Source organism: Rhinatrema bivittatum, chromosome 4 (assembly GCF_901001135.1).
Source record: "Rhinatrema bivittatum chromosome 4, aRhiBiv1.1, whole genome shotgun sequence".
NCBI classification, from domain to species: Eukaryota; Metazoa; Chordata; class Amphibia; order Gymnophiona; family Rhinatrematidae; genus Rhinatrema; species Rhinatrema bivittatum.
In genome coordinates, this window is record NC_042618.1 from 71,439,798 (window position 1) to 71,466,136 (window position 26,339).

At 41.5% G+C, this 26,339-nt stretch overlaps 1 protein-coding gene across 2 annotated transcripts in view; it reads right to left on the bottom strand.

Moving 5' to 3' along the window:
* Positions 1-26,339, bottom strand: part of GPR137C (G protein-coupled receptor 137C) — a 120,413-nt gene that overhangs the window by 91,164 nt on the left and 2,910 nt on the right. For both annotated transcript variants that reach the window (XM_029598323.1, XM_029598322.1), the window contains exon 2: positions 2,813-2,856. In XM_029598323.1, coding sequence (XP_029454183.1) covers positions 2,813-2,856 — 44 coding nt within the window. The remainder of the gene's footprint in view (positions 1-2,812; positions 2,857-26,339) is intronic.

Consider the following 26,339-nt stretch of genomic DNA (forward strand, 5'->3'; position numbering starts at 1 on the left):
CTTCCTAGACATTGATCCTTCCCTCATCTTTTTCTTTGCCTTTATCCATTCAGTTAAGTTTCACCCTTTGCCTTCACCTGCTAATTAACCATCCAGGTCTCACTCTCCATCTTGACACCTCTCAGGTTTCCATCTCCCACGCTGATCCCCTCCTGTCGCCTTTCCTGTTCCAGCATCCTATTACCCTGTTTTTCACCCACTCCACTGTCTATACTTCCCCTATCTTCCTGCCTGTGCCTCATCCCCTCCAGCCTATTCTTCTGTTTCTCCTACCCAGCCTTCTATTAACCCTTTTCATCACCTTCTTACTCATCCCTTTCCTCTCAACCCTCCACAGCACTTCCATTTTCCACTGCCTTTCACCTTCTAGTCCTCTAAGCCATTCACATCCACTCAATCCCTCACTTCTGATCCCTTCTTACCCCCCAGCCAGACACCCCCCCCCCACTATTACCCATCCAATTGCAAAGTTCCCACTGCCCCCCTAGCTCTTCCTCCTGCCCTCAAGTCTCTATTCTTTCACTGCTCTCCACCCCAATACCTGCATCTCATTCTTCCCATGATCACCTAGTCCACAAATCCATTCTTCCCCTGTACTACCCCCAGTCCCTGCCTCACATTTTCCCTTCGGTGCCATTCTCATGCTAGTCAACCCTTTGCCCTCTCCTTCTGCCCCAACCAGTACCTCTAAGGTTGGGTTGCAGCTTAAAACAGACACTTCCTCCCTCTGCAGTGAAACATCCTGTTTGAACCACAGAGCTCCTTATCTATTGAATGGGGCTGCACAGTTCTAAAAGCAGATGTTTCAACCATGTGGTACACTATAGAGAGCCTTGAAGTTCAAACATGGGATATTTCACCTCAAGGCTGTAGGAGGAAGGTGCTGTCGAGTCCCGCTGTTGCTCCTTGTGACCTTGGGCAAGTCACTTTACCTTCCATTGCCTCAGGTACAAGCTTAGATTGTAAACCCTCTGGGGATAGGGAAATAAATATCTCCAGTACCTGAATGTAATCCACTTTGAAGCACTGAAAAAAAAAAGAGTGTGAAAAGCGGAATATAAATCTAAATAAGGTGCCACTGGTGTTTTAAGTAGCAGGCCAATCAGTTTAGAAGTGCTAGCTGGGGCAGGGCAGGATTGACAGCATGGAAAGTCAGTGTGCATGTGTACCATAGATGCTATGCCCCCTGTGAGATAGAGGGAAATCAAAGAGGCTGGAGAATATGAGGAAGAGAGAATAAAGGCGAAAGAGAGGCACTAAAGAGATATAGATAGGAAAAATTAGTGAAAACAGTAAAAAAGATAGAGCTGAAAAGGGTGAAATGGAGTTTTTCAGCTCCTTAAACATTAATGTAATTGAGTCAAGGGCACCACCAAGTACATGAATAGACTGGGGAGGGGGCCACAGCTCGAAATGTTTGCTCACCCCTGGTCTAGTGCACTTCAATCTTTAGCACCAGCATGAGCTCCAAATCTTAGTTATTACTAAACTGGCTTTATTTTGAGTCTGACTAAAGACTGTCAGCTGACTAGACTGCAGCAACAGTTACAGAACAAAATACTTCAGTTCTTCCTTCAAGATCACATTTAAAGTCAGCAATGAATCCAGTAACTTTAAAGTACAAGCTATTTAAAGGTGCAGCTTAAGGCTTAACACCACCCTCCCCCCAAAACGTAAGTTTTACTTTTGTTAATGCTGTGAAGCCTCTAAAAACTTGACATTAAGATGCATGAGGTCCCAGGCAAAGTTGCTAAGTCAGTCAGAGCAAAGTTAATATGAAGACCTATTCCTGATTGTTAAATATATGCAGAAGTTTGTGAAATCTGCTTACAAGTTCCCTTTTAAGAGCTTGGAGACTGCCTTCTGTATTATAAAAAGGGAGTTCTCAATGTCTTGTTCAGCTAGATGAACACTATTTTGACTATATTGTGTTAATGCTTATACAATGATTGTTCTGTATGGGTTTTTTTGGTTTTTTTTTTAAATTGTAGTCTGACTTTAAATAATTTTTGTTGAGGACTCAAATAGAGTTCAATAAAGTAGTCGATGCATTTTTAGAACTTGAAAGAGCTCTGAGCTTGTTTAAGAAGAGTTCAGCTACTTCAGTATTTGTATTTTGCAGTTGCAGCAGGAAAAAAAATCCACCAGCTGTCCACCCTAGTAGAGTGTCACTATTACAAACTAGATAGTCCAGTAGCAGGAGGGCACCCCCACACCCTCATTAAGCCAAGAGAACTTTTGGGCTGGCCCAGTGGTAGTGCTCCATGGATGACCCAGGTTTGATTCCCAAGGCAATTTTCTGCTCCCCAGGTAGAAAGGATGTAGCCTCTGTCATTGTACTGAATGAATAGGGTCCATGCTTACCATGTTCTGGAATGGCCTATAGTCTGTTTCCCCTGGTCAAGAGCTGTTGTTGCAATGGGTGGACTAAGTCAAATTATATCTCCCTAACTATAAATAGGAATTTAAAAAAAAAAAACCCCCAAGATTGTTGTGAATGAAAGCTCAGCTTGGATTGACCCCCACAAAAAAAAAAAAAAAAAAAAAAGTAAGTTTCATGGCACCATTTTGTCCCATTTGTTTCTAAACAATTTAGAGTCAGACATTTTGCCCTGGCTAGCTTGATTTGAGAGTTGAAAACAAGCCCACATTCTGAAAGTGTACAAGATGAATGGTTTTCTTTTTTAAACTAAAAACGAAATAAAGACTGAGCTGGTGTTTGCTCTAACTTGAAAGACAGCTACTTAAAATGCTAACATTTCGTGTTGGTTTCATATTAAAAAAAACAAAACAAAAAACCCAAACAACTTACTTGTATTTGTTGAACTCAGGTGAACACTTGGCTTTAAAAATTATCTAGAAATAGAAAAACAAAAAACAAACAGCTTGGTAAGGCACATCAGCATTTCTGGTATTGCAAGTTTAGGGCTATGTTCTCCCCCTACCCGTACATTTTGCATCTATGGGAAAAAAGCTTTAGTAAATCAGGCCCTTAGAAGACTAGATAGCATTTTGTTTAAATGAGTACAGCTACCAGAGAATAGTCTAACATGGTTAGTTTCCCTGCTATATTAATGCAATACCTAAAGACTTTTGCACCTCCACAGAAGTGCCTTATGGCATCTGCTGAAGGACTTTCTAAAGTGTAAATGTTCTATAATACATCTTGAGCTCTTCAGAGATGGTCATACAACCTTAAAAACAAACCAAAAAAAAAAAAAAAACAGCACAAGAGACCCTTAAAGTCCTTTGTCTTCAGATGTTCAAAACTGCAATATTTTACCTCCCTCAGCAGTACACTACTTACCCAGGAAGCTGAATAGCAATACTCTCACTTCCTTTTAAAGTTTACAATTATACACAACAGAATTGTGTGACATGTCTTCAAAATGAGAAGTTACTACTTACTTGATAATTTCCTTCTCTTTAGGACAGTCAGATGAATCTAGAACAATTGAGTTATACACCTCTACCAGCAGATGGGAGACAGAGCAAAACTGATACCGCAGTATATATACCCCAGTAGTGACATCAGCCTACCAGTATTCTCTTCAAAAACAAAAAATTTGATTAAAAACAGATAGCCATTTCAATACTTTGCCAAAAGGTAACACTGAGCTCAGACAAGAATGTAACAGTTTAGGGACAGTCACAGAGGAGGAGGACCATACTACAATCATTTAACAGCCAAGGGAGGGAAGCTGGAGTCATCCGACTGCCCTAAAGAAAAGGAAATCAAGTAGTAAATTTCTCATTTCTTACCATCCAGTCAGATGAATCCAGAACAAGTGGGATGTACCCAAGCAACTCCTGAATAAGGTGGGAGGCTGCTCGCAGTCCAGTTTATTAAAATTTTTGATCACTTTGCATGTTAGCTCTAAGTGATTTAACATACACATTACAAGTAAGAAACCAAAACTAAAATCAAACATTTTTACCATAAACTTTATTTTCAATACAAAGCATTAAGATACATGGGAAATATAAATTAAACCTATGAACCCTCCCATCTCCCACCCACGGTCTCCAAGTAATCCAAGATAGCATACAAAGTACAACTTCACATAGATACAGCTCAAAAAAAAGGATCTAGGTCCTAGGGGAGACTGACAAAAAAATACCCTAATTGTCAAAAAAACAAACGAGTCATCCATTTGCATGAGAGTATTCCCCCTCTAGAGCTCCAGAATCATTATGAAAGTTAGGAAGTACATAGTGTATATTGCAAAAAAGACTGTATGTGTACAAGATCAGGTAATGTTAAACTGTTTCCAAACAGCTAAAAAAATTTTGCTTGGGGGGGGGGAGGGGGTGTGGTCTTGGTCCTAACAGATTGGGCTTCCAAACACAGCAGGGTCACCAACTTCTGTTGCCACTAACTGTTGGAGCAGTCTTTCCAACCATTGTATCATACATCTCTTGCATATGAAAAGGGTCTCCAGTTTTGTCCAAGGAAGAAGAATCTGGTATCTTCCCCAGGAGACAGACCTCAGCAGAAGATTCAACATAGGACAACCACTAAGCAAAGAAAAAAAAAAAGCCATCCTCCAAAAGGTTTGAATCAAGGACATTCCCCCCCCCCAGTGACTCAAGTTTGCATCTAAATGACCACACTTAAGACACCTGTGTTGGGCTACCCTGCTTGGTGGTGGGGGGGGGGGGGGGGGGGGGGGGAAGGAATACAGTCTGTTCAGTATTTTAAACTGTAGTTCCCTGTGCATGACCCCCCCTCTGACACTTTGTATAATTCATGCACATATAGAAACATCATCCTCATCCAAATTAATGAATTCCTTTCCCCAGACCTGGGCTGATGTGGCTAATATTGCATATGAGGTAATTGAGTAAATATTTGTATAAAAATCGAAGAGAATACCTCCCTCCCAGATACAATCCATAGAAACGGCCCTGAAGTGTATGTACTGCATTGATTGTAGTTGAAACATTGAAAGAATATAATTATGAATCTACAAATGTTAAATAATGGTGCTTTTATAGAGTCCCAATTCCAAAAGGCAGTATTGAAATAAGTGTACTGTGTTACCATTTATTGATTTACAATCCAACACTAAAGTCTTGTGGTCTCTTTCCCATTCTTTGTAAATGAGCCCCTTGTCACCTGGAGGGAAGTCTAAATTACCTCTTAATGGTAAGATGTTTCCCCCCCCAAGGAAGAGATAAGATAATTTGAGGATTAAAGTTCCAGGCTGCTCTTGCTGATTGTACCCATAGTGGAGTTAGTCAGATGGGTTGGTAGTGCTGACTGAGGAATATGGAGAATGTAAGAGGGAAAATAGTGCTACCAATGCCTGCTCCAGTGTTAAATCAGAATACATGCCTCTATTACTTAGCCAGTTGCCCACCAACCATAAGTTACATGTATAGCTGTAACAGCCAGTGTTTGCAAAATGTCCCCTTCCCCCGCCAGGAGCCAAAAGCCTAGCTTGAGATAATCTGGGCTTCCAATGCTGCCACAGAAAGGAAGTCCAGGTATGTGATATTAAAGATGTCCTTCTTTGAGAGGCATTGGGATCTGCAATATAAAAAGTAGTTGAAGCAGCAACATCTTTATGAGGGTTATTCGCCCCATAAAGGAAACCAGGAAGTGCATCTTGTACAAGTTTTCTGAAAGCTCCCTATGAGTGGTGGGATAGTGACCTTGTACCAAAGATTTGGGTCTCTGGATATATATTCCTGAGTATTTCAGCTGGTCTCTTGCCCAACATAGAGGGACATCTGGCCAGCCTGATTCCAATGTCCCAGAACTTCATACTTGTCCAAGTTTTACGGGCTGAAATTAATCATACCATTTGAACAAGTCTAAAGTATCTGCCAACAAATCTTTTGCTCTAGGCAAAAAGAGTAAGATATCAGCAAATAGAAGAACCTTATTAAAAGGATAAGTTGTTAACCATCCCCCTCCTCTGTTAAAAGGACCAATCACTATACCAGTGGCTCAAGAGTCAAAATGAACATTGGTGACAGGACACCCCTGGTGTGTACATTTGGACAAAAAGTATCCTGAAAAAAAAACACAAAAAACCACACAGTTAACATACCCTAGCCTCAGGATTATAGTACCTGAATAGCTTCAAAGGAAATCTTGTATCTCAGAGTGGAAGGACCTGCTATAAAAATTCCCAGGAAACCTTATTAAAGGCCTTTTCAGTGTCAAAACTTATCAATACTGGTTCTCAGGATCCCAGTCTCTGCCAGTTCTCTAACATTTAACACCCTTCTTACATTTAGCCCCACCCACCTGGCCTTTAGAAATTAATAGGATTGACTTTAACCTGTTGGCAATTACCTTAGCATAGAGTTTCATATCTAGATTTAATAAGGAAATTGGGTGGTAGGTGGTGACTAGTGGGGTCCTTCTCTGGTTTAAGTAGCACTATAATATTTGCACTCTACAGCGAGTTTGGCATCCTCCCTACTGTGACTATAGAGTCAAAAAGATCCTTGAGGGCAAGGGGGGTACATGTTCCCAGAGGGTTTTATAAAACTGCACTGTAAACCCATCTGGTCCAGGAGATTTTAGGACCTGTAACTCTCCTATAGCTTGTTGCATTTCTCAAATGAAAGTGTTTAAAGCCTCCTTCTGGGAAAGTGATAAATGTAGGCAGAACTGTATCCCTCAAACAAACATTCAGCCATGTGACACTGCTCTATTGTATATAGGTGCTTATAATAATCACAAAGCATGGCAAATATTTGAGGAGGTGCAACTTTGACCCTTCCCATCCTTAATAGTAGTAACATAAGATGGCTGTTGGCAAGATCTAACCAAATTTGCCAACATCCATCTGGGTTTGTTACCATGCATAAAAAATTTATGTTGGAAACTGGCAATAGATGCATTGGCTCTGATATAGCTTGTCATTTAACAACTTGGCGGTGGACCAGAGTGGGTTTGTTGAGGAATGAATACTATCTCCAGCCAGCCATCTGTGCAATTTTTGAAAAGCATCTGTCAGTGCTAAAATATCTAACTCCCTTCATCTGAGCTGTATAGCTAATTTCTCCTCACCACCACTTTTGCTGTCTCCCAGAACAATATGGGGTATCTTTATATAAGGAATTGTGCACCTCTCTCCACTAAATATTTTTCAAACTGCTCATCTTGGATCAGTCATCTCTGCATCCTCCATTCTGGTCTACCATGTGAGGAGGCAAAGCTATGCAAATCACTTACTGCAGGGCTATGATAATCTGGTTTATATATGACGTTTGAAGTTTGGGGGAACAAGGAGTTTGATAAGGATAACAAATCCTTGTCATGGGCCCTTGTGATGTGGGTGAAGAGTATGCCAGGCATCCAGAACCATTAGTTGATTGCATAAGAAAGGTACTCCTTTATGGGAGTCCAGAACGGCAGTGGAGGTTGTTGCCCACCTATCTAGTTAGTCTTCCCCTATACAATTAAAAGTCCTTTCCTATAATTAATGGGGCTGTTCCTAGCAAAGACAATAGCAAGATTTGGGTAAAGAACAGATGGTCATACTGATTGGGGGTGGGTGGGGGGGCATATACTGAAGCCAGCCTCTCTGGCATCCCAAATAGCCCACTTAAGATTACATATCACCCATGTGGGTCTATAATGCTCGTGACCTGGAAAGAAACCAATTTATGAAATATCGCTACCCCACACTTTGATCCTCAAATGTTTTTTCCATCATATGCATTTCTTCAAAAAAATGCCAATTGACATTTTCCCCTGCTGCAAATAGGAAAGCACTTTTTCCCTTTTGATGGGTGAGCCCAATCCTGCCACATTCCAGGATATGAATTTGTTAAGCACCCCCATGGACATGGTGAGGGAAAAAATAAAAATTTAACATGAAAAACTTCATTTACTGCACATCCTTGAACTGATTGAGTTAATGGCACTCTATAAGCCAAGTTTAGGTGCCACCAACCCATACTTTATCTCCCTCAGCTCATTCTGAAATCCTCCTCATTTCCCAGACTATACTGAAAAGACAACTTTTCATAACAGTCTGACCCTTGCTGAATATCTGCACCAGACTCTGGATTCATGCCACTTGTAAACAGATAATGGTCATATGAGGGAACAAAGGAAGAGAACAAAAAAAGGCAAACCAATGTCAGGCATCCAGAGGGCTGTATAAGAAACAAAGCCAGTATTGTGTGCTTTATCCAGGAAATACCAAAGAAAATGGGCCTGCATATGCTGAAAGCATTCGTGTACTGTAGCGAAGTCCATTGCCCAGTATTACAGACCAAATGAATGTCACGACTTCCAGAGGTATGCCTGGTATCTTCACAAGTGAAACTCATATCTACTGTTCAAACACAAAAACAATCCTTAGGCATCTTTCCAGTCCTTGTAGTATGCATAAGAATAAAAGCAACTCTTGGCAATAGCCTATATCATGCTTCATCAGGAGAGTCTAATGTAAAAGACTAATCTTCCAGCAAGTCCACATATGTAGTTTCATGAGGATCACATTAAGTCACTGTTTTAACATCCACTAAGGAAGTATTCCCTTGTAGACCTCATTCCGGGTTTGTTAGATATAACCCTTAGCTTCTTGGAAGTCACACTGGGACCCCTGGTGCAAAATTTAGATTTGCTGGAAATTGCAGTATGAAGTGTATGTTGTGCTGTATTAATTTCGTGCATATATAATTTGCCCTGCATTGCCACTGTTTGATCTTGAAAAATCATAACTGTTCTTTGTATGACAAATGCTTCTTTTTATATAGAGCCTGTAGGATTATGCCTTTGTAACCAAGTGGGATATTTTCACTATCACCACTCTAGGGTGGGTTTGGTCAGGCTATGTAATGAGCTCTAAGACTATTTTCCCTTTTAAATCAGGGAAGTCCAGTTCAAACAACGAGGTCTCCAAAATGTTACTCATATCTGTAGTATCTGCATTCTCCACAATGCCCACCAGCTGTATGTTGGACCTTCGTGCTTGATTTTCTAGGTCTTCTATTTTAAGAAATTTTTCCTGCATTTCTCAACATGGAGCCTTTTTTCCAGCTGCAGAACATCATCCGACTGTTGACAAACCGCCTTCTGCATGGTTTAATCATTTGTTTGCTTTAACAGAGAAGATTCTCAACACAAATTGAAGAGTTGTGTATGAAGTGGTCATCCAGGGCCAACACCAGAGTCAGTAAGCTTAATTACAGCAGCATCAAAATACTCTATGTCCAGGGCCTGTTGTGTGGGCAGCTTTAGTTTCTCTCCAGTTTTGTCATTTGCAAAGCCATTCGCTTAGAAACTAGCACAGAGGCAAAAAACAAAAGTGCTGTACCTGATCTGCAGCATGGGTCTCTGCATAAACGCTATTGACTCCACACAAAAACAGATTTAATGAAAATAGAGGCAGCAACACCTGGAGCTCAGCCCACACAACTCAAATTAAAAACATTCTTAACCAACCTAAAAACAAAACATCTGCCAAGTCAAGGCTTATAGGGCTGATGACTTTAGCCTGAAGCCACATGTGCAAAGGCTGCATCTTCGAGCTTGCACATCCAGATGCTAATACCTGGGGAAAAAAAAAAGTGTATAAGGAGGACCACGTCACAGCTCAGCAAAAGTTGAAGGATACAGTTTCACCTCCACCCATGTCACTGCCTGAGCCCTAACCTGACTGGGTAACTGCTTCCCAGCATCCATGTATGCAGCTGTGTACCTCCTTAATCCATAGCTATTGTAGCCTGTGAAGCTAAACTCTTTAGTACTGCCATGAAGGACAAACAGGCGATCAGACTTCTGCATATGCTCAGTAACCTCTAGAAACTTGACAATATGTATCTTGACATCTGAGGGTTGCAACAGATACTCTGTCCTGAGATTGCAGGGAGATGGACAGATTCAAGTGAAATTCAGTGACCCTTCCTTTTCACCAAAGAAAGGAAGGTACACAGCCGTACCACCCCTGGAATCACCTGGAGGAATGGCTCCCAGCAAGACAATGCCTGCAATTTGGAATCCTATGCACAGAACTGCCACAAGAAACACCGTTTAATGTCAGTAAGTGCAAGGACAGTACACAGCAGTCTAAACATAAGGCCTGCAAAGAAATCAGATACCAAATGAAGACTCCATTGAGGCACCAGATACTGCAAAGAATGAAGATGTTTCACTCCTTTCAGGAATGGAGCCATTTGGGATGAGCCAACAGGGAACCAACCATCCACCTGACCCCTGAAATAGGCAAGAGCCATCCTGCAGAAATTCCCAAATGAGTGGTATCTTGGCTGAATGAGGAAGAGTACCTCAATCCTCGCACCAGGCGTCAAACACATAGGCTAAGGAAGTGGAGAACTTTAGCTCTTAGCAAGGTGGAAATCACTGCTGCAGAATATCTGTTTCAGCAAGTGAGCCCTTTCAAGGGCCATACTGTAAGAAAATTGAGAGTCTGATCTCTGAAGAACAAGTCCCTGTGCACTAGAAGATGAAGGCGAGTCCACCAGGAGCCTCCACAGAGCTGCATACCATGGTCTCCTGGGCCAATCTGAAACCACCAAAAGCACCATCCTTTTATAGCACTCAATTCTTTGAACCAGTCTGCCCAAAATGGACAATGGAGGAAAGGCTTACAGCAACTTGTCTTCTACCTACTCCTGCACTAGGACATCAATCCAATATCTTCAGATCTCTCCTGTGACTGAAACAGCTTTTGTATTGTGAAGTTGCCAGGTCTAGGAACAGGAGACCATTGACTCAGAATCAGCTGAAATGCCTTGCCCGACAATGCCCACTCTCCTGGGTCCAGACTACCTGCTGAGAGTCTGCTCTTACAGTGTATTTTCCTGCTATGTAAGGCTGAGATCTGGAGATGCTCTTTTTCCCCCATTCTATTTCCTGTAACACTTGTTGGCTCCCTGCTGATTGATGCATGCCATCATTATCCAGACAGATTTGACCCTGCAGCCTGTCACAGAGCTGCTTTGGCTTCCAGCTAATTGATGTTCCAGAGACTCTTCTGCATTCCAGCACCCTCACACTGTCAGCTCCTGGCAGTGAGCTCCCCAACCAAGAGGCTTGCATCTGTTGCCAGTACTAGCCAGTCTTGTGATGTTAGGGAAAATCCCTTCCTTAGATGGTCCACCTGAAGCTACCACTGCAGTTGGGAGACGACCTCCATCAGCAGGTGGCGCTGAACCAAACAGTCCTGAGACTGTGGGTTCCACCAAGACAGCAGGGAGCGCTGAAGAGGACACATGCACCCTCACCCATGGTACTGCTTCCAGGGTTGCTGCCATTAATACAAGTACGAAGTTACAGATGGAGCTGTGCTAGCAACTTCTGAATTTGAGTTGCTGGCAGGAAAGCCTTGCCCTGCTTTGTGTCAAACCAGACCCTGAGGTATTCCAAAGACTGAACAGGTTGAAGACCGTTACCCAAGTTCACCACCCAGCCAAGCTCCTGCAACAGGGCAGTCACCTTGGGAGTCACTGAGTGGCTCTTCCAGCAACTTGGCTTGAAATCAGCCACTCTTCCAAGTGTGGGTGTACTAGGATCTCATCATTACTTTGCTCTGGCCACTGTTCCAGGACGTTTTCCAAAGGGCAGTGCCTGAAGCTGAAAGTGGTATCCCAGAACTGCAAGCCATGAGGCGGCAGTGATGTTCTGTCTGGATGGAATGTGACGATATGCCTGACAGATCCAGAGACCTGAGAAATTGACTGTGGCCATTATCACCAAGCATAAGGTTTCTATGCAAAAGTATTTTACTCGCAGATGACAGTTTACACCTGTCAGATCCAAGATGGGATGGGAGCCCTTCTTGGGCACCACAAAATAAATTGAATGTTGCCCTGTTTTCTTGAGACATGGGTACTGGAACCACACACCTCAGACTGAGAAGCCTTGCCAGTGTAACCGCCACTGCCTGCTTCTCCTGCAAGGAGTGGTAGAGAGAGAGACTCCATGAATACATCCCGAGGAACACTGCAAAACTCCACATATCCTCCTATCACCTCCAGGATCCATTGATCCAATTTTGACCCACTTCTGATAAGAGGAATCACCCCATCTCCTGTTCCCAGGGGTGGGTTGTCAACTTTCATTGGGAGGCTCGGGAGGTCCCTCTACTCTAGTTTGTGCCCCTTCAGTAAGGTCACTCCTCTATAGGGTTGAACACAGTTGGATCCTCTAGCTTGACCTCACGTTAAAAGGAGTGCAGCATCTGCTTAGCCTCTGGTAAACAAGGAACCAGTGATTTGCCCCACTTACTGATCAGTTCCTCCAATTCACTCAAATATAAAAGTGAGCCTTGGAGGTCACATTGGCTTACCAATTTCTCAGCTGTAACTGATGCCTGGTCACTACTATTGAAGCCAGCCCTCTGGCTGAAGTGCATAAGAAATCACAGCCTGCATCTGCCAAAAAGGCAGTGGCTGGTTCTATAACCACCCTGGAGTTTATCCCAGCCTCCTCGACCTCCTGGGAGAGAAGCAAACAAGAGAAGTGAGCCAAAGAACAAAAAGCGATCTGCAAGGTCATTGCCACTGATTCAAAGGCTTGCTTATTGATAGAAAGATTGAGACTATCATGATCATCCTTCAAGGTTGCTCCTTCCATGGGAATAGTTGTCTGCTTGGAGATTGCATACACAAGTGTATCTACCTTTGGAAGACATAAGTGCTCTTGCTACTGGATCCAGAGGGTACAAGCCTTCCAAAATTCAACCCCTTTGAAGTGAGCCTCTGGGACACCCCACTCAAGATCAATTCTTGAATGGCTTCTATCATGGGGAAAACACAAGAGGCTTTACATACAAGGAAACCAAAATGGTATCTCTTTGGTTCAGACACAGAATCTATCCCAGGACCCCCAAGCATTTTCAAGGTCTTTGAAATCAGAGCTGGCAGTTTGTCTCTATGAAAGAACTGTAGTATAATTCTATATAGTTCTAGCCCTGGAGGAATTTCACTAATCCAAGAGTCAGGATCAGCATCACCATCTGTACCTCTATCAGGCTGTCTTGCTGTTACTCTAGGAGTATTCCAGTGCTTAACAGTAGATCCAGGCAAATTTCCTACTTGCTACTCTGAGCATTAGACAGGGCCAAGAACTGCACCTGAAAGAAGGAGTGCAATCCTTTGATAGAGTTCTACCCAGGAAAGTGTAGAAGTAGCCATACAAGGAGGTCCTTTAGGCATACTTACTGAGCTATCTTCCCCTGCTGAAGAACCAGTTAGATGAGTCTTAAATTCAGGCACCCCACAGCAAGCTGGCAAGAACGAGACATAGTGAAGTCAAGAAGAATTAATCTCCGAGCCTCCAAACAGTGCTGGCACTCCTGGCTGAGATGCCTGAATATAATAGGCAGTGCAAAGAGAAAGGCACTTAATGTTTTAGGTATAGGCATTATGGTCAGTGTGCTGAGTGGTGACCAGAGGTGTGTAGCTAGCTTTTTTTTTTTTTTTTAAATCAAAGTCAAAATTGCTAGGTACACAGAAAGTTAGGCATTCCTAAGATAAGCACCGCAAAACTTAAGCACACAAGTGTGCAGCCACTAAACACACCACTTAGCTTGGATGCACAGACAAGGCTGACTAAGCATCCACAAAACTGGACAACCTGACACCTAGCTAGATGCATACACCAAACCAATCCTGTAGAAGGCAGCCTATAGAAAGTGCACAAAATGCTGTTGAGGCCTACCACACTGAATGCAGCGAAAATGCCTCAGTGGGGCTTAGCCTAGAAAGGGTCCTCAACCCACCAAGCTGCCCACATCCCTTGATCTTCAAAGTGAGATGAACTGTGGAATGGCATGCCCAAGCATGGAGACCAGGTGAAGGAAGAAGCCCTACACTAAAAACCCAACTCCATCTCTGCAAGCTTTATTTTTTTTTAAACAGACTTACCTGAGCTCATCCTTACCTGGCTGAGTACGGAGAGTCTTTGGCAGGGGGAGGAAGAGGGCTTATGCCATCACTGCATGTTCTGCTTCCTGCACTTACTGCCTGTCAGCTTAGTCCACACTAGCTGAAAAAACAGCTACCAGACCAAGGCATTCATCTAAGGGACCATGGAAATATCAGGAACATAACATGCCATACTGGTCAGACCAAGGGTCCATCAAGCCCAGCATCCTGTTTCCAACAGTGGCCAATCCAGGCCATAAGAACCTGGCAAGTACCCAAAAACTAAGTCTATTCCCTGTTACCGTTGCTAGTAATAGTGATGGTTATCATCTAAGTCAACTTAATTAATAGCAGATAATGGACTTCTCCTCCAAGAACTTATCCAATCCTTTTGTAAACACAACTATACTAACTGCACTAACCACATCCTCTGGCAACAGATTCCAGAGTTTGTGCGTTGAGTGAAAATGAACTCTCAGATTAGTTTTAAATGTGCCACATGCTAACTTCATGGAGTGCCCCCTAGTCTATTATCCAAAAGAGTAAATAACTGATTCACATCTACCCGTTCTAGACCTCTCATGATTTTAAACATCTCTATCATATCCCCCTCAGCAGTCTTCTCCAAGCTGAAGAGTCCTAGCTTCTTTAGTCTTTCCTGATAAAGGGGAGCTGTTCCATTCCCTTTATCATTTTGGACGCCCTTCTCTGTACTTTCTCCATCGCAATTATATCTTTTTTGAGATGCGGTGACCAGAATTGTACACAGTATTCAAGGTGTGGTCTCACCATGGAGAGATAAAGGTATTAGGACATTTTCCGTTTTGTTCACCATTCCCCGTTTACTTTTTTTTTTTTTTTTTTTTTTTTTTTTTTTTTGACTGCCACAGCATGCTGAACCGACGATTTCAATGTGTTATCCATTATGACGCCTAGATCTCTTTCTTGGGTAGTAGCACCTAATATGGAACCTAACATTGTGTAGCTATAGCATGGATTATTTTTCCCTATATGCCATCACCTTGCTCTTGTCCACATTAAATTTCATCTGCCATTTTGATGCCCAATTTTCCAGCCTCACAAGGTCTTCCTGCAATTTATCACAATCTGCTTGTGATTTAACTACTGAACAATTTTTGTATCTGCAAATTTGATTATCTCACTCGTCATATTCCAGATCATTTAGAAATATATTGAAAAGTATGGGTCCCAATAAAGATCCCTGAGACACTCCACTGCCTACTCCGAAAATTGTCCATTTAATCCCACTCCGTTTCCTGTCTTTTAGCCAGTTTGTAATCCATGAAAGGACATTGCCACCTATCCCATGACTTTCCTAGAAGCCTCTCATGAGAAACTTTGTCAAATGCCTTCTGAAAATCCACGTATACTACATCTACTGGTTCACCTTTATCCACAAGTTTATTAACTCCTTCAAAAAAGTGAAGCAGATTTGTGAGGCAAGACTTGCCTTGGGTAAAGCCATGCTGACTTTGTTCCATTAAACCATGTCTTTCTATATGTTCTGTGATTTTGATGTTTAGGACACTTTCCACTATTTGTCCTGGCACTGAAGTCAGGCTAACTGGTCTTAGTTTCCTAGATCACCCCTGGAGCCCTTTTTAAATATGGGAGTTACATTAGCTATCCTCCAGTCTTCAGGAACAATGGATGATTTTAATGATAGGTAACACAAGTTTACTAATAGGACTGAAATTTCATTCTTTAGTTCCTTCAGAACTCTGGGGTGTATACCATCCGGTCCAGGTGATTTTCTACTCTTCAGTTTGTCAATCAGGTCTACCACATCTAGGTTCACCGTGATTTGATTCAGTCCATCTGAATCATTACCCATGAAAACCTTCTCCAGTAAGGGTACCTCCCCAACATCCTCTTCAGTAAACACCGAAGCAAAGAAATCATTTAATCTTTCCACGATGGCCTTATCTTCTCTAAGTGCCCCTTTAACTCCTCAATCATCTAACGGTCCAACTGACTCCCTCACAGGCTTTCTGCTTCGGATATTTTTAAAAAGTTTACTGTTTTTGCCTCTACGGCCAACTTCTTTTATCAATGTCTTACATTTAACTTGCCAACGTTTATGCATTATCCTATTTTCTTCTGTTGGACCCTTCTTCCATTTTTTGAATGAAGATCTTTTGGCTAAAATAGCTTCTTTCACCTCCCTTTTAATGCCGGTAATCTTTTTGCCTTCTTTCCAGCTTTCTTAATGTGTGGAATACATCTGGATTGTGCTTCTAGGAATTCTCAACTGGGGAGGAACCTGTTTGTATCACTGCAGGAGAGCAGGGTGAATTTAGTTTCTTTATTCCTCTTTTTTTTTTTTTTTTTTTTTTTAAAAGAGGAAGCAATCTCCAGTAGGGAGATGCACATCCATTTCCAGCTGATATGGAGGATACTGGCAGGTTGTCACTGCAGGGGTATATATACTGTGACAGTTTGCTCTGTCTCCATCTGCTGGTAGAGATGCATAATCTACTTGTTCTGGATTCATCTGACTGGATGCTAAAACTAATTCTTGCATTTTATTTCTGAAAACAAGTTTGCTCAACTATAAACAGGATTCTCCTTAGACAGAATGAATTAGCCATGTCATCCAATGGCACCGACAGACCCAGCCCTCAGTAAATACCTTACTGAGCACTTATGCACACACTGCTTCCAGAGCTTATGCTCCAGCAAAAGTAGTCAACTCTTCAGGGAGGTGGGTAGGTAGTAAACATGGCTAATTCAACTTAGAAAGACAACTTACTTTCTGACATAGAAAAATATACCCAAGCCCACCATACAAATTTCTAAAGACTCTGAAGCTCAGTCTCACTTTTGGCCAGAGAACAGACAACTATGAGTGCTCTCTATGTTGTGATACTTTTATAAGGCAGAAATGTATGCAGGAGGAAAGAACTTTGCAGTTAAAATTTTACAGTAAACCAAATCCTATCACATTTTATAAATACAGAATACCAACTAAAATATAACTATTGTGTTTTATTATAAACCACTTTTTTTTCATGCAAAAGAGTAAACACAAAGCTTGGTTTTTGTACCTTATTGAATTTGGCTGCAGTGTAGAACTGAGAAAATAGAGTCACCCAAAACAGGTACAAGATCACAGAAGTTATGTTACCTATGAGGACAAGGGATTCTCCAGTGAAGTTGATAGGACAGATTGGATTATATGTAAGAATCTCAACCAGCATCCCAGAGCTTTGCAGAAAGGGATATAGCTTGGTGGTAACATCCCCCCCCACCGGGTCCATTTTCTTTCATGGCACTGTTACATCCCAAAACTATCAAAAATCTGAAAAGAACTCTAAATCAGTCAAATCTGACCAAATGAACACCTTTGTCCATGTGGATTCTGTGGTAGAACTTCTTCCTCCTGCAATCTTGAACATGCTTTTTCTTTTTAATTTTTATTTGTATTGAAGTTATTCAGAACCGCATAGCTATTCTACTATAACTAGATACAAAAACCCAACCCATAAGGATCACAGGCTCTAGTTTAGTGCTTCCCATATTGCATATAAATTGTGGGTATTCTGGACCTAAGTTGGAAGCCACTGCTCTAGATTAGTCTTCACAGAAGTTGAATTTCCCCATGGTGGTTTAACTAATGAATATTTAATGTGTGTATGCAACAAGGAAAGCCCCCATACAAGGCCAAAATGTGTTTTTTCTAGGCAACTACAAAGTTAAATGTTTAGGGTGCTAACATCTCTTCATGCCCCCCACCCCCTGAAAAAAAAAAAAGCTGCTGCCCTTTGAACGGACCCTCCCTCCCCACTGCTTGCAACAAAATAAGTTTTACAAAGTATATAGGCTGTTGACAAAGCAATTTTATAGTGCTTCACCAATAGCCAAGGAAACAGCATCTAGTTGCAATACTGTCACTGAATGAGTCATGCAGTCCAGGTAAGATGCTAACTGCCCTGGAGCTTTTGTGGTTACATGGTATGTAGCCTAGAAGATAAGACATCCTGTAGATCAGGAGTTTCCAACCCTGTCCGGTCTCCAAGATATAATCCCTACATGATTTGTGTACATTTGAAACCCAGTGTAATTGAATATGCATGAGTGAGATTTGTTCTATCTTGAAAACGAAGCTGTTCGATATGCCTCCAGACTGAGAAAAATACTGCTTAGATGGAAAAAAAAAAGCAGGGTCAGTCTAACTTGCTCATCTCATATAGAGAAAACAAATACAGACCAACTGAACAGTACAGAAACAAAATCATGGAATCCAGACACAGTAAGAGTAAAATATTCATGGTTAAGTCTGCTTAGATATCCACTTACTGCCAAATCAAGTAACATATCCTAGTTGCAACTTCAAAATAAGTCAAATAGCATTCTACCAAAAGACTGTACATTTAAAATGCTGAAGCCTGCCAGTTATGCAGGACTATTTAACAGCAACATATCTTCAAATTGCCAACTGATTATAGGTAGGGTAGCAAACAGTCACTAAACTAGAGGAAGGCCTAGCTGAAATTTAAGATAGGTCTTTGTGTATGACAATTGTTGGCATTGTGGTAGAGTACTGGGACACTGTCCTGGGTTTGACTTCATATTGAAAGTTTTAATGTGGGAGGAGGGAAGTAGATAATTTAATAAAATCCCATATTACCCACTTAATCAGATCCCTCCCTCCACGCAGTGCAGTATATATTACATAAAAAGCTTGTTACAGGAATTACAAAGAACAAAATCAGCCAAAACCTAAGATACTTCATTCAGTAACTACACTGATTGATAAATTCCCATTCAGTAAATAGGATTTTAAAATGTTCCCCAAGATTTACCTGTATTACAGGGTTAAGTGACTAAAGGGGAGAAATGGAACTCCCCTCACTGACATTGGCTGCAGCCAATCTGCAACTCTTCGTAAATTGCTTTTATTACCCACTCTTATTTTACTCTTCCCTTATTTGTCCTCAGTGTATCTGAGCACAAGGCAAGAAGCAATCTCATTGACATGTAACCCACTCTGTCCCTTTCCTAGGCAAGGTATAATGCCAAATAGATAAGTTTCAAGGGAGTCCAAATAGTTCTATGGGCCACAAAATAGAGCGTTATGCTACAGATAAGGATACCCTTGACTTCATAACAAGTCCAATCAATGTCACCATCACCAGTTCCAGCTCCTCTTCCCAGCCCTTCTCTAATCCCACACATAAACATCTCTTGTTTATGTACGTTTGAAGCAGATTGTCCAGAAGTATGCGCTTTGGCACAAACATAGGTGTTTCAGATATTGCCAAATTCATGCAGCACTATTTAAAAACTTTAGCAAGGCAAGTGGATCTGTCACAATAGACTGAAAAATGTCTTCCCATACCCCATTTTAGATTCAATTTGTAATTGGTCTGGTTGGCAACTTTTTAAAGGTAATTTAAACTAAGAAAAATCCCTAACTGAAAAGCAGATACAAGTTTTGCCACCAGTTTGGGATAGATATTAAAACTGCTTTAAACAGCCACTACATTGTCTTTAACAAGGCTTAGTTTGTTGGGGAATGGCTTGCAACACAATTCCACCACTTATTTTCAGGCAAGAGGCAGAGAAGCAGGGGTGTTCTGCTCTAGCTCCTCCCCTTCAGGCAGCCTGCAGGGAAGAGAGGTGGGGGGTTAGCCTGGAGCAGATAAAGCAGAAAAAACAGCCATTGTTCTCTAAAACCGGACCATTTTCTCCTGCTCTATAGGAAAGGGGCAGACTGAAGTAGATACTGCAGAGCAAAGAACAGTACAAAAGATTGTATTAGAATAATTTTGAAACTTATGAACAGCAGTGCCAGACATCAAGATTTCAGCACTACAGCTTACATATTTCAAGTGTGTGGTAATTCAACCTCTGTTACCCAGGGCTTAATTTGATACCCAACCCTTCCCTCCCTCATAGGTCCCACTCCCCCCCCCCCCCCCCTACAGTTCCACTTTCTTTAGTATTTAAAAGAAAAAAAAAAGTTTGTCTAGCAAGTCAGAAAACCAATTCCACCTCTTCTGGGAGTTTTTAGCTTCCAAGGTCTACCTTGGCACAGAAGTTTAGATAAAAGCTGATCAATCTTAGCATAGAAAGATAGTCTAGAAGCCACATCCAACCTTAGTATTTTCTTCTTCTGTGAACCAGAAGTGACATGGCTGATGATAGAGTGTGAATGGAACACCTAATATACAAGCAGACCAATAGATGGGTTTATCTAAACACCAGCATTTCCTGGAGAGTCTCCCCTAGGTGTAGCAGGACAAGGTAAGCCACCAGCCCCTATTGGAGAGCATTTTGCCAAGTCCCAGAATATGCACTTCCCTGGCAAATCCTAAGGGCAAGCTGCTGTCAAGATACTAAGCATCCTTGGATTGTCAATGCTCCTGGAGCTAGTCAGCAGCCCGAGTCCCACTGGATACTGAAGGATCAGCCTAGCAAGTGATGGCTCCAGAAACTGGTAGTGAGCAGCAGCACAATAGGTGGAACTCTTCCAAAAGCCCCTAGTAATTAGTCAGGAAGTACTTTGGGAGGTTATAGTAAGTATTAGAGTCTTCTCTTGCCAATTAGAGAATTCAGTATAAAAAAGTTTTTGGAAGACAGTTTTCAGTACAGATCAATGCCTGGATGGGGTAGATGCCTCAAAGAAAAAAAGTGAGTCTGTTTCTGAACATAATGTTCTGGTGCAAAAAGTGTTAGACATAAGACATTGCATTTTATACATTTTCCAAAATGGCTCTCGCACACATACTAAGATGCTTTGGAGATATGTTGGAAATCTTGAATTCCAGAACAGTCCTGCCTAGCTGAATCCAGGGCATAAAAAAAAAGTTCTTGTACAACTTTTAGCAAAACAATTGAACTAAGTGTTTAACAATTTCAGACATTTGGTAAGACATACAGTTAAATACACAAAAATCAATATAAGTTTCCAGAAAACAAAAAAGCTTTGTGAAGGAGGGTGGTGCAGCCCAAGCTACTAAGACCACTCATTTGACTTTTCAAATATATCAAAAGTTGAGGGCAAGACTGCAGGATTAACTTGTAATAGTTAATTTTGTTCTTGAGCCAGACAGTTTAGGTGTTTAAAGAACAAATGAGTACCCAAAATCACTAATTTTACAATCCAGAAACTGGGCATTCTGAAGTATGGTGAGTGCAATGAAAGAGGAAGCCATTTTTATTGAAGTCTTGGGTTATTTTGGTTAAAATTTCCCATGCAAATGGGTAATTAAAGTATATTTTATGAGCCATCTCATTTAACCATTTGAGTTCCAAGCCAAAAGCTGGGTCACTTCCTGCTGGGCCTGTTGTAGCTACATCTGGCATAAGACTTCTTTGCAGTGCTTGTGTTAAGATTTTTCAATTTGTGACAAAAATCAAGTTGTAACTATGTAAGTAGGCAAGTGGCAGAGAGACACCATGAGACTGCAGTGCATATCCTTCCTTGTATAACCTCCAGGACCCACTGATTTGATGTGATCTCAATCCACCTCTGATGAGAGGCACCCCCCCCCCCCCCCCCATCTCCTGTTCCCTGAGGGTGGATTGGCAATCCTTCATTGGGAGGTTCTGCTACCCAAGCCTACACCTCACTTGGGTTGTCTGGGACAAAAAAAGACAGAGACCTGCCGAAAGGCTGAGTCCTCTGGAAGGTTGTTCTCCCCCCCCCCCCCCCCATAGGGAGGAAACTGCTTGGAACCCGAGATGACTCCTCATATCAGAGGGGCATAGCAACTGCTTATCATCCACTGGTCCTGAATCTCTCTAGATGCTAGGAAAGTAGCTACATTTTTTTCTAAGCAAGATATTTATTGTATGTATATACTGTGAATAAGAATAAGTGAGTTTTGAGAGCCCCTAAGCCCAAGGCTGGTTTTAAGGTTTTGAAACCCATAGGCAGAGTGCCATAGCAGTGCTGGCATGCTGCCCTAAAGCACATGCTGGGAAGCTGATGGATGTCAAACACCGAAATATCAAAAACTGATACAGTGTGACTGCCACAGAAGAGATACCAAGGTCTTTTGCTTCTGAAAAGTTTATTTGCATATTAAAAAAAAAATAACACACCACCCACAGATCACATTTCATACATATGACCTTTTGATTATAAATCTGATATACTGAAACAAAATTTTAGCCACTCCAAATTATGAGTGCAGTCAGCATCTTGAACAATGGAGGTCATATTATACATTTTTTTTTTTTTTTTTAAGTGTCTGAAGTTTCAGTTACTATAAATAGGGGAAATTTGGTTTGTTCTAAAGCAAGCAGCAACAGGCTCCTTTTTGGTCTGGATATTCAAAGCCTTCAAAATTTAGTACCCTAGGTAGTCACTTATGCTGTCTCAGGCAAACAAATTTAGGCACAAGTTAGCAAATGGTAGAAACTTTAAAAAGGCTCTTCAGGTTTGGCTCAAAGTGATTTTATTTAAAAAAAAAAGTTTCTGGACTCCAGGTCAGACCACTTACCAAAAAATAATAAAAAATAAGATTGCCTGCAACTTTCATTTCAATGAGGCATTGTAATTATTGTTCTCCATTCCTTTTTGCTGCTGGTCAGAGAAATGTTTTGGGACCTCTTATCCTCATTGCCTTTTCAGATACCTTCTTTATACAGACGGTCAAATTCAAAGATGCCCATTTTCTCTGGTGAAACTTGCATGGACTAATTTGCAGGCATGATGTGATGAATTGGTAGCATCAAGCAAACTGTTTCAGTTTTGTGCATTTAGAGACTTCAGAATTTTGAAGTGTTTTCCCCACAGATGCTGTCACTCATAGCAAACCAGCTGCTTCAAGACTTGCTGAGAGCAATATCCAACACTTATGGTACCTCGTTACTACTTAGACAGCCACAACACAGGGATTCAAGATTTGACATTTGGAACTGATCAGAGTAGGCATGATAAGTTTCAACCGAGCAAAAAAAAAATCAAATACCTGAGGAGAAAAGTCCATACAAAAACAATTCTGTAGAGTAAGCCCAATGGCTTTAATGCCCTGGCAGAGCAATGCCATCTTCAAGCCACGATAGAGGTGCCCAAGTCTAGTCCTTAAGAGCCACAAACAGGCCTGTGGATCCTGAAGAGCCGAGCTGTCTACTCTGGATCTAGGGCCTGCAGCAAGAAGCTATTTCAAGAAGAATTCAAGGGCTCAAAACATGATGCATGGAGTCAAGCCTTGAGTGTACTACACTGATAATAACTGAACATGTCAAGAGAACCAGCCAAGCGGGCCATCTTCAGCTCTAATCATTTCAGATGCCAGTGCAATGTTTTAAGAGCATCTTAGTCTAGCTTTACTAAAATCCCACAAGTTATAGTCACCAGAATTTAAGGCATTACAACAGCACATCTCTGGGCATCTTGTGGCATTTGACCTGCAAGCAAATGAGAAAATTATACCAGAAGCAATGAAGCATTTACTATACTAGGTTCTCTTGTGAACTAAAGGCATGGTCATATTGGGACAAGCATATCTTGCCACTGTTTAAACAGCATATATCAAGCTTAAGAGTCTGGCATCTGTTCTGTTGGAAACCATATTAAGAATCATACCAAGATATAAAGCTCTCTCCTGCACCAACAGACTCTTGTGTACTGGATGAGGGACTTGAAGATCAGCAAGTATCTTCTTAGCCTCCATTAGACTCATCTGCTGAGAAGAGCAATAGCATGCCAACTAAGAACAAAAATTAATTGTATTAGCCAATATGGCCAAATCCATTCCATTTAGTTTGAAGTACAACAAAAATTACAAGATAGCAACAAATCAGCAGAAGACTACCAAATAGTCCATCAAGTATGCCAAGCAAGTTGTATGTGGTAGCAGCAACTGCCACACCATGTAGGTTACCCTCATTCTGTTAGTGTAGCAACTGCTGAAGCATGCAGTCATTCGCAAGCCTTAAGGGTAGTAATGTTTACAGTCAAACCAAGCATCTGTCAATCCCATAAAGAAATTGTTTGCAACACTTTTACAGGTGACCAGCCTTGATAATTCAGAAAATGCTGCCCCCCCCCCACACACACACAAAAAACCCCACAAGTCCGAGCCCAGCAGTGGCTGTCATCTGAATCCAATTCCCTAGCCACCAAAGCAGGCAGAAATGTTGCAGTTGCATCAAGGGTAATTGGGCTGCAAAATCCATAAAGGTCATGAACTGCTCTAAGCCACAGCCTAGCCATGAATGTGTGGCCTCAAGCAAGCTGGTCACCTTAAGTCTTGTTAAGGGTAGTAACTGCTACTCTGTACAAGTCACCCCAAGCCAAAAAATGTTGCACCTAGGTTAATATAGGGTAGCCTATTTCTTCATTTCGAGCCTCCAGGGATCCACAGTGCTCTTGGTAGTGTTGACCATCCACTGTTCTGCTTAACTGTACTTACTAGAAGAGGGAGAATTCTCTATATTGGCATTGGGCAGGAATGTAAAATGTGAAAAGCATGTTCAAAGAATTTAGTACTTTGATCACTAATCACCCCTCTCCAGCAAAACACACACTATCGCCACAGATTCTTACAGGGCATTGTTAGACTTTAACTATTTGAATGTAGACTTGATGATCTGCATAATTGAACAAAGTGGGTCAGAAAATCCGTGTAATCCCATATTAGACCTTGCCAGTGGCAACCTTCTTCAGATTCACTCTTCAAAGAGTAAATGCCAGCAATACTTATCAGGTCTAATATGGGATTACACAGATTTTCTGACCCACTTTGTTCAATTATGCAGATCATCAAGTCTACATACAAATAGTTCAAGTTGAACAATGCTATGTAAGAATCTGTGGAGTTTATCCTTAAGGCAGTGGAAAACAAGCCTTGACATATTTAAGCTTTTGACACAAACTCTTGCAATGGCTAAGTCTGACCCCCAAGGAGAGAGAGAGTTGCAAATATCTGACCTTTAGCTTAAAGTCTGACAGTTTTCTTGTGACCTGCATTATATTGTATCTGGAGATGGAGTGGTGGAAGTCTTGACCAAGGCACAAGTCAACTTGAAATCTCACTGTCAAGATGTATGATGTACTCACACAAGAATGTTTTCAGAAGGACCCTCTCTCACCCAAAAATATATTCTCTGCCCTTTCCTTGCAGCAGCAGAGCATTAGGCCTTTCAAGAAGCACACAGCAAGACTTCCAAACACCACACTGACTCCTGGGGTCCACAGTAAAATGATGGCAGAAAGACATGGCCCATACAGCAAGATTTAGGGTTGTAACTGCAGCTCTGTGCTAGTTTCCCCAGAGCTTCTTTACAATTAGGGATTCTTCGCACTTAAGATTTTTTGAATTTTAGTACACTGTTTGCACCATTACCACCTCCATTAGGAGGGCATACCAGATATCTACCACCATGTCTGAAAAAATAATTTTCAGACATTGAGTTTCATTATCATGCACTCTGGTTCTAGAACTTCCTTTCCACTGAAAGGTTTGCTTCGTGCATTAATACCTTTCAATCTCTCATATCCACTTCACATCTATGTATATCATGTTTATATTTTTCAATCAAGTCATCTAGCTTTTGATGCAGATCTCACACCACTTTGGTTGCCTCTGGACTGCCTCTAGCCATACCATCTTTTCTGAAATGCAATTTCTAGACAGTGTTGAGGTTTTGCCTGACTTGTACAGTGGCATAATCACTTTTCTGGCTTCAGCTACTGCCTTGTTGCATTGTTTTGCTACCTGGATTTCACTTCTGGTCTGTGGATATCAGCTTTTTACCTACCATCTTTTGGATGGTAGGTATGGTACCATCTACCATCCTACCATCTTTTGGATGGTAGATTGTACCATCTACCAGGTAGATGGATGGTACCATCCAACCACCATGGTAGATGGTACCATCTACCATCCTACCATCTTTTGGATGGTGCTTTTGGATTTCTATACCCAAAATGCATTACTTTGCACTTTTTTGCAAATATCTAACCCCCTCAAGTTCTTAGATCATGTCTCAATTTGAATACTTCAGGCATGTCTGCTTTGTTGCAGTTTAGTGTTAACCGTTAAGACTTTTCCTTCTAACTTCAGCAATAAATCCCTCACAAAAATATTGAAGGAAACCAATCCTGGGACTGGTCCCTGAGGCACACTAATTGCTTCTCTCCAGTCCTCCACCTTGGATACCACCCCGAGGCTGCTCAGTTTACCCATGAGCTTTTTACATAGGTCTGTAGCAAAAAGCTTTGCTAAAATCCAAATACATCCAGCTCATATCCTGGACCTCATTCCTTTGACATCCAATTGAAGTCTGGTTTGTTTGACATAGATGGCCTTTGATAAAGCTATGCTGCCTTGAATCCTACTGCACTGTAAATAGGTCACTATTCTTTCCTTCAGGAGTCTCCACTAAAGTAAGACTAACCAGGCTGTAGTCTCCTGTTACCATTTTTATGAATTACATCCATCCTTTGCTCATACCATGGAACCACTCAGCTCATAGAATATATCCTATCTAGCTTC